General features: G+C 37.0%; 1 protein-coding gene across 1 annotated transcript; it reads right to left on the bottom strand.

The window, feature by feature from the left end:
- Positions 1–4,157: 4,157 nt before the first annotated feature.
- Positions 4,158–10,810, bottom strand: otx2b (orthodenticle homeobox 2b). The gene is made up of 4 exons (XM_044143635.1): positions 10,382–10,810; positions 8,538–8,747; positions 7,876–8,027; positions 4,158–7,018 (listed from the first exon to the last, which is right to left on the bottom strand). Exons 2-4 carry the CDS (start codon positions 8,632–8,634, stop codon positions 6,395–6,397), a joined length of 873 nt encoding a protein of 290 aa, XP_043999570.1. The 5' UTR covers positions 8,635–8,747; positions 10,382–10,810; the 3' UTR covers positions 4,158–6,394.
- Between the last annotated feature and the right edge of the window lie 1,478 nt (positions 10,811–12,288).

The following is a 12,288-nucleotide window of genomic DNA, read 5'->3' as shown; positions in this document are numbered from 1 at the left end:
TCCAAGTTTTGGAACTTTTGTACGACAAAGATTTCTTCTTTCATTTATTTAATGCATGCAGGATAAAAGCAAACGCCACAAACCATTGCTTTTTTTTTTTCTACATTATTGCCCCTGAGACAGTTCATTGATGTACAACAGCCAATCAAATGTTGAAATAAGCTAAATGTAATATTTCTTTGTCATCGCTTGACACTACCTGGAGTCTAATTGGTAGTAGGGGGTGAAGGTATTGACATGAAAAACTGATAAACCAAGATTCAAAAAAACAATCTGATGGAATTGATCATTAACTACTTCTTTTAAAACCACTAGTCAGAATGAAGCTCTGCTGTGGGATTCTTCATATTGGAGTTTTTTTTTTCTTTGCACAACCATGCTTCATATATAGGAATGTCCAAAGTCAATGACTCAATCCAGTCAGTCATTGACTTTGGACAATGACTGATTGTCATTGTCATTTTCATGAACATGCTTTCCTGTTCTTCGCAGGAAAATGGATTGCTGTGAAGTCAGAAACATGATGCAATCAGCTGATTTTTCTGAGATGGCACAAAATGCTAAACGTGATTGGATCTTGTCATAACTGGGATTGAATTTGAACTCACAAACTTTGAATCTGTCTGTGTGATAAAACTGAAGTTGTTACATATTTCTGTATTCAAATTTTGTTTGTTTTGCAAAATACCTTGACTTTTGACATTTGACTCAATTGACTGAAAGTGTCTTTGAGTCTATCAACATGCTAGTCTCATTATTAAAGCCATCTTGTGATGCCAAATGTCTTTTGTTCATGCCATTTCTTTGCAGAAGATAAAATTAAAAACTAAAATATTTCCTTTGTTGTGTAAAGTTCTCAACCTATAGATGTTGACACACAAATGTCCCCCATCTGCTAAAACAGTTCAGCAGATTGAAGCTGCTGTTACTTGAGCAAACTCACCAGATCTCCACGCTACATCTTCATCTTCATTGACCAAAGGAGGCTGTGAAAATGAATTTAAATGAAAAATAATTCTGAAAACTGACTGCCTGCTTCAAATGTTGTTAATTACATAAACATGAAAATAAATTGAAAACAACAGCCAGAAACTAAATGTGGTCTATTTATTGTCTGTGGGACATTTTGGACTATACAGGCATTAGTGACTATTAATCTTCACTTAGTGGTGATTACACCTTAAGTGTTTTAGCACATTTGTTTTTTCTATGTTGCACAGCATAGGACAACACCATTAGGTCAATGTGTTATCCATTATTCAAAATATTTTACATCTGGGTTTTACATTTTGCAGAGAAATATTTAAAATGGCATGCTTAAAATTAGCCAAATGACATCATCTGAGATGTTATCTTTTTGAGGATAGCTTAAAAGTAGGCAAATGTTCTGTAAATATGTATATTTAATTTCTGTCACTTTGTTTTGGAGAAAAATCAATGGATGTGTTGGAGTTGTGACTCCACACATCATGTTTTGTTTTGTTTTTTGTTTTTTTATTAAAACATATGCTAAGGTCCACTAATCTTCTTATTGGTTGGAGGTTTTTTTGCCTCTCCAACTCTGAATAGCTTAACAAAAATGTGCCTCAGTAATGGATGGTCATATCCTCATCCATCGGCCTCCTCCCACCAGCTATGACTTGAAATAGGCCATCAAGTGGCTAATGAACTGATAAGCCCTCTGTGTCCTATGGGGCTTATGAACATCATAAGCCAAATGTTTGGGCATATTTGGAGAGAGTTTTTTTATTTCTTTTTCTAAGTGTAGGAGTGTTTCCAAAGGATCTTGCCTCCTCAGTTGCATGCATATTCCCATAAATAACTGCATGCTGTAAAAGGGAAACCCTAAAACATTCAGAGTTTTTTCAGGATATGTTGTTACGTCTGTGACTGTGTGGCCCCTGTGCTTCATCAGACCTCCAGCTAGTCAAGCTGCTGGTATCATTATCAGTTCTGGATCTGTGTAAATCCGTGGATTTGTGTGAGCAGTCTGAGAAATTAAAATAACATGCTTTTTACAGCGCTTACTTCAAATCTCTTTAGACTTCATTTTTTTTAAACATCTAAATCTGTTATTATGTAGGCTGCACAAAACCCTTTTAATGTAATCTTTGACAAGATTATCAGATTCATTGATGATGTCACAAACTTAAATAATTTAAATAAAAAATGTTGACTAAGCCTGGATAAGCACATTCAAGGGGATACTGCAGGATTAGAATATTATTTTTTTAATATTATTTCCTATGAGTTATTGGCACATATTACATATCATCATGCTGTTTCTTTTATTGATATTTTATCAGATTGTTTATTCCTTAAAGCACATTAAAGTAAGCTAGTGGAGCAGCTTTGAGATTGATGAGTTCATTTTGATCTAATTGAGCTTGTTTTAATTGATAGCATTTAAATTAATTTCTCTCATTTCAACAAGCTGTCCCAGATTACTACTTCAATTGTTAAATCAAATATTTTCAGAAAATTATTTTTCTGTTTCTTAAGGGTTTTTATTACAGCTCAGAAGGAAAAAAAACTTTGCACCTGTAAGATTTTGCAAGGAATCCCCATTTAAACATTACGCTCCATCTTGTGCTTCTGCTTTCCTTCATCTTTTAGTCTTGATTAAAACTCATTGTGTAAATGAAGCACGTTTGAAGGCTGGATTATCAATCATTTTAACTTATAGACTCTGAAAACATTAGACCTTTTTATAATCAGCATGCTGATTTCTAACTGAGTGCAGTCTTATTTTAAAATGGTGAGGATGTATTTTACAAAGTTGGCCTAATCGGTCCACTTCCAGATTAGCCCACCATCCACTTTCATATTTTCCTTGCATTGCCTTTTTTAATAGCATGCAAATAGAAAATGAAAGAAAAATCATAATCAATTGGAACATTATTGGTGCAGACTATCACCAATTTAGCTTATTAGATTAGACTGGAATTATGACTCTGTTAGCATAACTCTCAAGTTTTTAAGTTTTTTCTTTGAGTGTCTGTTACTAGTGCATATGTTACCCTATCTTGTCTTGAGCACTTGCAATGTTTTCTTATCATTCTGGTCAGCTTTTAAATGTTTATGGATAAAAGTTGTTTGTTAATATTATTTTAATTAAAATTTTTAGTTGGAATTTGTGGATTTTGCATGTTCAAAAATGATTGAAAAGGAGAGCTGAATCCAGATAGAGTTAATCACACTTTGCATCTTTAGATTTTTTTTGTGTGTGCTGAAGTGTTTTCCTGTTTTTCCACGTTTTCCAGGGTGACATTTAAAAGCGACCCTACAGTCTATTATTTAACACTTTTCTTCTTCCTGGAATTTGTATAAAGGGGTTGTTGACACTGCACAGACGTGATCTCATGAATATGCAAACCTGTCTCAGTCTAACCTATTGTTTTCAAATTCAATACTTTCATTGTTTAGCGCCATAACGGTGCATATCTGTGCGCTTTAAAACACAGACTTGAGTTGTTACAATTATATGGTTGATTGTTGCGCATTAACTGAGAAAAAAAAAGTAGTATAAATTAGTGGGACAACACCTGAAAATAATCTACTATACCCTTTGGTATAGGTCACACCGGCTGTTGCATATTTAGCCTTTTTTGGCACACACAACTACACACTCCTTTTTTTCCTGACCACGCAGGAGTGGAATCAGAGTGTGTTTTTTTTTTTTTTTTAACGATGATTATTTCAAGAAACGCTTTTAATTAGCGGAGACTCCAATGAAAGAGAGATTACTGGCAAAGTCAAGGATGCTAATTGAATGCTGGACTTCTGACAATTAGCGCACTGCAGTGTTGTGCAGACTCATTACGGATTCCAAACCCAGACGGACTTTATAGTCTGAAGTATAGACTCGAGAGCAACAGAGAAAAGAACAAACTCAGTTGGAGTAGCAAATGTTTCTCACCAATGCAACACAACAAATATCATCCAGGTACCTTTGTGTGTCTGAATAAAGTGGCGGAACGTATTTTACATGAAAAGTTAATAGAAACCACTCAATATACGAATTTAATCACTCTTGTTCGGAGAAACAATAAAAAGCTTCAGGTAGCACATTAAAACCTAAAACCGTAACGGAATTGAAAAGTTTTATTACAAGTTAACTTTGAAATGAAAGATATATATATATATATATATTAACATATATAATAAAATATATGAATTTTTAAGCTCATTTAAAGAATGTAGTGTCCAGTATTTTCAAATATTGCCCATCTTTTATTTTGAAAGTTTAATTTTTGCTCTTTCAAGAGATAGCTTATTTTGACGTCATCCAGTTTCAAAAAATATGGTTAATTACCCAACTTTACTATCATATTGTTCATATGCAATAAGATGAGAATAGGATTATTAAGGCGGGGAAATAAGCATCGGACATTTAAAAGTGGTGTACGCTGGAAAAAACAAAAGCCATGAGCATATTTAATGACAATTAATTAATTAATAAATACAGCGTTTCTTGTTTGAGAAGTGGATGTCTCCTTTTGAGATCAGCAATCGTTTTTATATTATGGATGCTCTTGGATATTTCTGTAAATTCTCCTTGTTTACACTAGTTTATGATAACCATTATTTTTGTTCTCCGTAAGTTCAAAGTGCACTCTTTGAATAAGAACATTATGTTCCGCACGATACTCCTGAAAATATATCTAATGCTACCCGGTAAAATTTCCAGATAAAAATGTGAGCATTTCAACAAGTTGCCATAGTACAAAAAGTCCCTGGAGATTTACTTTAAAAAGATTACACGGCAGTTTGGATGAACGATATAAAAGAATCAGAATAGAATAAAGGATTATGTACAAGACTGTTTGTGCAGATGAAAGCCCGTTATTTTAATTAAAAAGTTAAATGGATGTTCATCAACCTTAGAATCTACAATGTAGCTAAAATATTATATTCACTCTAATTAGCAATATATTACAAATAAATCATGACAAGGCTTTTTTGGATGAGAAATCCTTCTGTTTTCTTCATTTTTATGTAGTTTATATGTAGAAAATAAAACTGTGGATTAGATTCTGGACTTTATGTTTGCCTGCGGCCCTGGTTTAACTTCACTCTGCCTCCCGGGATGATTCATTCGACTTTCAGTCATAATAACACAAAATACTAATGAAACCAATATGTTGCGTTTTGTTGGTTAAATTGTTACATGCCTTTTTAGTTTACGCATCCTAGCAGTGAAGGTGATGAGCAAATTAAACTACAAATCAGCTTTGAAATAAACGCCCGTTTGCCCCATGCTGTAACATGTAATTATTTCAGATGTGTTGGATCAAGAGGTTATAAAATATGCATGAGAAAACAGAGCTCGGTTGAAACTGACAAGTGTAATTATTACTCACTTGGATGGCAATTACTGGCCCAATTAAAGCGAAACTGTGCATTTAAACCAACAAAACGGTGACCTACTTCCGTTCCCCCCAGAAAATATATCAAATATCTCAACAGCATAATAAAAGCTAAACAGTCCTTGTGACTCAAACCTGCTTGGAAAAGTATACACAACTGTTTCTTTTTTCCCCCCCACACTGAGACACACACCCATTCACACGCGCGCACACACACGTATTTTTGGTAGAAGAGTAAGCCCACAGGATCTTTATTCATGTCTTTTCAGCGGTGAGGTCACACTCTCTTTGGGAGACCGAGAGAAGGATCCACAATCAGATCAGTAGAGGGATGGGGGGAGCAAGCAGCTGAGAGTCTTTTCCAGTATGGCCTAACCCTCCATAATGTGCCTGCAGAAAACAAAAATCTTGTCTCTGTCTCACTTTGAATTTTACTTTTAGCTCAGTTTTTGACCCAAAAAAGTTAAAAATCTATTAAAATCACAGCAGAGAGTCTGATGCGAGAGGGGGGCTCACAAATTGCATACAATACAACAGATCACAGTTTCGAAGGCTATATCACAGATAAAAAAAAAACACCTATGTACCATTTATTTAAGACGCACATTGATTGTCTCTTAGAAACTACATATTGATTCCTTATAAACACTTTTTTCTTAAATAAAGTAGTGCATCCATGTCCACACAGTATCCTCATGTCTCTCTGCCAGCAGGTTCATTTTTTTAAAGAGGTCTGCACTTCAGGAGGACTCTGAAGTTTTAGTTCCGTGGCTGCGGTTGTCCTCAACAGGTGTTTTTACGCACAGAGGCACGCAATGATAGAGGTGGATGAGGGGCTACAAGTTGTGAATGAAAGGGGGAAAAATCTATATGCCAGTGCTAAAATAAATTAAACCTCTCCTTTAGGAGTACCGAAGACCACCGGGATAAAAAAAAAGAAAAGCGCAGCCAGGCTCAACCAGTCTGATGTTGAGTTTTATGGAAAGATGGCTGAACTGCGTCTCATGTGATCGTCACTGCTCTGTTCACAGGACCTGGAATTTCCATGAGGATGTTTGATCCTTATAATCCAAGCAATCGGCATTGAAGTTCAGCTTCCATGACGCCGCTTGGTCCTTATAATCCAAGCAGTCTGCCGTGGAGTTGAAGCCCAGGCCGGACGTCCCGTAGCCCTGGGTGGAGAGGGACGCCGGAGACTGGTTCAGATGGCTTGTGACGGCGTTCGTGCTCATCGGGCTGAGAGTCGAGCCTGGCCCCGACAGCTGGTGGTGCATTGGAGTGAGGTAAGAGCTGCAGTCCATGCCCCCGAAGTAGGACGTTGACCCGGCGTAGCCTTGGCTGTAGCCCGAGGCCTGAGTGTAGGTCATGGGGTAGGACCGCTGCATGCAGGAAGAGGAGGTAGACAGGGGGTCCGAGAGAGGAGAAATAGACGCGGGACTCCAAATGGACACCGGGGCGGTGCTGGTGGAGATGGCGGGGACTGTGGTGGTGCTAGTGGGGGGCGTGAACTGGCCGCTGGCCCCGCTCTCCGAGCTCACCTCCCTGGTTGGGGAACTTTTCTTTTTAGGGGGTCGCACCTTGTTTTGTCCGCCGTTCTGTTGTTGTTGCTGCTGCTGGCGACACTTGGCCCGCCGGTTCTTAAACCAAACCTTTAGAGATAACATAGAAAAGGAAATTACAATTAAAAATAGAAAGAAATTGAACCAAAAAACAAAACAACAAAAAAAGAAAATTTTATTCACATGTTGGTGATCCCACCTAAAACTGTTGTAAAACAAAGGTGTATACTTTGACTAAATTTAGTTTGATTAACATTGTAGGCATCTTTCTATTTCTTTGTTTCTTTTTTATTTCTAAATAATAAATCTGTGCTTTGTTTTCCATATAAGATATATAAATGCGAATTAATAAAAAAAATAAAATAGTGACAATACAAGTAAAATGGAGCTAAATTACACATTTTCCCAAATGCAGGGGAAGAACAAAAATAAAAAATATGTAGCCAACAGATAGTTTTGGCTTCATAATTTATAACAAGACACATTATAAACTTAGCATCTCTATATCAAACTTATAATTGTATATTTCCTACAGAGATTAAACTGAAATGAAGTTAATTAAATCATTAAAAAAAGAAGAGTGGAATCACAATACAATTATTTTACCTAAAAACAAGTAAAACACAAAATCTCGTTGTCTACAATGTTAAGATAGACATAAATAAATGTTAATCTTGCTACCTTTTAATCATAAATCAACACATCTATTGCCCAATTTAGAATACATGCTTCTGCCTCATGTCACTAAAATTTGAATTTCATCTCTTGTGTTTATGTTATAGGATGTCAAATAAATACAAAATTGTATGTTTAATTATCCCTAACAGTTACTCACAGACATTTACAAAATGTTTTACCTTAAATATGGCAGAGTAACATGTTATTGGAAACAATTATGAAATACCGTAAAAGATTTTGTTCCATCTTATAATCGTTTGTGAGCTCACCTGTACTCTGGACTCAGGTAAGTTGATTTTCAGTGCCACTTCTTCGCGCATGAATATGTCCGGGTACCTGGTTTTGGCAAACAACGCCTCCAAAACGTCGAGCTGTGCGCGCGTAAAAGTAGTCCTTTCTCGCCTTTGTTTTCGTGGCGTCGCTGCAGCAAAACAGAAATATTAATTCACTGAACATCGCCTACGGATGTGAATAAGATAGATGACACCCAACTAAAATGTTAATTTGCGACTGAAATAATCTAAACGCACATTTTGTTTTTGTGTGCGTAATTACGCACAAACCTTTCATCTTGCGTTCCAGATGAAAAAGTAGATAATTATATCTAATAGAGTAGATAATTATTTCAAATAGAGTTGATAACTATTTTTTTAAATATTTAAATTAAAAAATTTAAATACGGTAATTTTGTATTAGTAAATACAGAATTATTAATTTTCTAAATAGAAAATAATAAAATGTAGTTTTAATATTGAAGTATTCTGTTTTCAGAATCCACCAATTTGTCAAACAGGAGGAAAAAAAATACATATTGGGTGCATTATTACTGTTTACGTCAGACTATTTTAATTGTTTTGAAGGGAAAATGTGCATTTGAAAAAAACTTGCATTATTTAAGTTATTTCTCAGGAAAAATAAAAACGAAACCCACCTGGATAACCCACTGATGGATGCAAAAGGTCCATCCCGGAGGTTGTTAAGCTCAGGCCATTGACAGTGTAAGGTGGTTGCTTTAGATACGACATCATGCTAATGTTTGTCTGAGGGCTGAAGTTGGAGAAAATTTTGAAAACTGATGTCGCTCCGAAGGCGCCCCTCGTGTTCTCTCTGATCTCCGTGGGCTCCGTGTTACACCGGATACCTGTTCCAAAATAACAGAGAGCAGATGAGAGTTTTTTTTCCTCTGCACGTATATTAGCTCAGTTTACACTGTGCTTGTTATCCAAAGACCCACGTCGCTTCTCACAAAGCTTCCAACGCACCTCCAGCTGCCCCTACCACTATACGACCCCCGCGCCTCCCTCCGATGAAGGCAAACAAAGCACGGGCATCAGAGCTGCAACAAGTCGCTTGGAAATTTAATTAAACTCGTTATTGCTTGTGAAAAACTGGAAGTTGATTATGGCCGAAACGAATATCTCTTTGTATTTAATTCATGTCAACAAATTATATAGACACCTCCACAGAAAAGAAAAAGAAGTAGGGTTCGCTTTAAATGAAAAACATTTTTTTTCCCCAATTTCTGACTATTTTCAACACAGCTCTGCATTCAAATTGGATTAATCCACAGAAAAAAAAGCACATATGCCTCCTCAGTGAACATGTGACTGTGGCGGCTCTTAGATCCGCGCTGTGATGTTGTCTAGTAAACGCGATCGTTGTCACTTCGACTCCAGTGACCCTCCGCCACCCGCTATCCCCACTGTGCCTCTTGATTAGTTGCATCTTCTCCCTCTCCATCCAACGGTTTTAACCCCCTCATCCCAATCTGTCACACTTAAACACACACCAGCCCGTCAACCAGTTGCTCTACTCGCTCGATAATAATAATTACCCGCTCGTCCAACGAATAATTATGATAAATGTAGTGCTGCTGATGAATTGAGGTGGTAATTCAAGTGGCAAGCAGCTTGAGGTTCTGCAGGCTCGAAAAAAATAGAGCCTGAAAATTAAACACACTTTGATCTTAAGACGTTAATGCATGTGCTGCTTATCCCCCTCGTTTTATCTAACATAAAATAAAATTACTAACTTCTCATTCACGTGCTTTCGGTAAAGAAGCAGGTTGAAGATATTAAAAGTGACATGTTGGTTTATTGGCTGCTGAATTATTTATTTCTGCAGTCACAGGAGGCGCAAGAGGCCTCGGAAATATTTTATCTTTATATTCCTTAAATTTACTGTCATCGATAATATTGTTTTCAGTAGATTAGTCTTCCATTTTATACTTTGTTTGTCATGTTAAAATCTTTACAAACAATAACTGTGATTATTTTAAGTTTTCAAAATAGGAACTTTGCTTAGCACAGATGCCACAAAAAATAGCGCAAAAATAAAAGCAAATTAATAAATAAAATTAAATTAACAATTAAAAATAACATGAAAAACAAAATGAAAATCAATTTTAAGAATAAAATAACAGTTAAATTAATTTTTGACATAAAAGCTTCAGCCCTGGTTTCTTTTCAGTTGAAGGAGGTTCCATAGTGTAGTTTCATTTGTTTTGATCGACGATTCCTGGATGTGCTTTATGCTTCTTCTTCTTCTCTAACCTGACCTAAAATACTGTTGCTTAAAACAAAACAAAAAAATAAACAGCAAAAGAAAGAAAAAAGCAAGTGTTGTACTGCATCGACCTTTTTAATCAATCATGATTTATTCCGGATGATAATAATAATAATAATAATAATAATAATAATAATAATAATAATAATAATAATAATAATAATAATAATAATAATAATAATAATAATAATAATAATAATAATAACTTACCCTGGCATTCAGGTGTAGAATTGGCTTCTTTTTCTTGCTTCCTCTGTTGGAAGGAAATAACAGTTAAAAATCAAAAATAAATAAAAAAAAACTGCGCAGAAGTCAAGGAGTCCGATTCACAAAATCTCCAAAAACCAAGCAGGAGAAACCTCCTTCAGCCAGCTGATGAGAACAACAGCACAGATAAAAGTTGAGCGATGAGCGCAGCATCGGGCTCTGAAATGACGCTAAAGGCGGCGGTGGAGCTGCGGAGGAGGCTGCGTGTGCGCCTTTAGGATTTGTTCAGACTGAAGTGGTTTGAGTTAGATTTTGTACAAACCGCCAGCCAATGGGGAGCCCGCAGAACTGAGCCGAGGTCCTTCTCTGTCTCCGTCTCTCACACTGGTGGGAAGCCCCGCCACCCCTCCTCCCATTCCCCCCGCCACTTTTTTTCCTTTTCTTTTTTTTTTTCGGGGAACAAACGTCTCCAGCTACTTTTTTTGACGCACGGTCCTCAGCCAATGGCAGCGAGAGTACGACTGACAGCATCCCCATCCCACCGCAGAGAGGCTGCGCTGATGGGAAGTAAACTGTATGCCGGTGGATGATGACACCAGACTTTATTAATGTTTATTCATTATTTTACCGCAAGTTACTTTATATCATGAAGAGAAAGAGGAAAGAAACCCTTCATATAAAGACTGACAATGGAGGGTTTCCAACAAATAGAGCAGAAAGTGACATTTTGTGCAGATGCATCGATCAGACGCAGTCTTATTGCTATTTGACATATATCTGATTCAACAGAAGGCTGAAAATGTGGTTTTGTTTTATCTCATCAAAGACGAAGTTTTAAATAAAAGAGGGACTAATCTGAAGGGTAAAAAAGGAGGGGGGGGGGGAATCTAATGCAGGGCTTTCACATTCCAGTGCGTCGCAGAAAAAAAGGGGGGATTTAGAGCGACTTATTTCCTTTAAATTGTCCGCCGGTCCGCAGAGCCAGCCAGTCTCAGGATCTTGCAGGCCTGCACCGAAATGCACCGGGGATCAGACCGAGGAGCCGATGGGGTTTCATCTGGGATGGATATTCAAGTGAGGACAAACGACGGAAGAAGACGAAGAAAGGGACCCGGCTGAATCACTTGATGTTACCTTATTTATTAAGGTTGGCCTCTTTAATAATAATAATAATAATAATAATAATAATAATAATAATAATAATAATAATAATAATAATAATAATAATAATAATAATAATAATAATAATAATAATAGTGGTTAATTATCCTGACTGTCTAGAACAGATGTTATATTTTGAGCACCAACAGTCTCTGAGGGACAAAGAAAATCCTCCTTTGCGTCACTTACGTTTTTGAACCTGTGTGCCCATCTCAAAATAACATGCTGAGGGTTTTTGTCACGGCTTGGTAAATGTATCATCCTTAAGAGGCTTTTTCTAACACCTACACACACAATCTCTTTCTCTCTCTCTCTCTCACACACACACACACACGCATACACACCCTCTCGCTCTCTTTCTCTCTCTTACACACACAAACACACACCCACACACACACTCGCTCTCTCTGTAGCGCCTGCACGGACACACCCGCTCCCTTCAAACAGATTTGAATATTGATTTAGATTTATAAACACAGGCAGAGCGTGGATTTTTTTTTACTCATTTGTCATTTGCATCTCTCTCCTCTCTCCCTCTCTCTTTTTCTCCCTCTTCCTGCGTGGCTCCTGTGGAAAGGGCCAGAGTCAAAGGTGTCGTGACAGCTGGGAGGAATGCTTTTCACCCAGAGCTGCATGCGACGCAGCTCACACACCCAGAACAAACTTCATAAAGTCAGTGACATTTCTTTTGACAGATTTCGATCGGAGGAGGTGCGTTCATGGATCCAGAAGTTGGATTTGTCTTGAAC

This window comes from Gambusia affinis, linkage group LG16 (genome assembly GCF_019740435.1).
Source record: "Gambusia affinis linkage group LG16, SWU_Gaff_1.0, whole genome shotgun sequence".
Lineage (NCBI taxonomy): Eukaryota > Metazoa > Chordata > Actinopteri > Cyprinodontiformes > Poeciliidae > Gambusia > Gambusia affinis.
The sequence above is the reverse complement of the archived record's forward strand: the minus strand, read 5'-3'. Positions and strand labels throughout refer to the sequence as shown.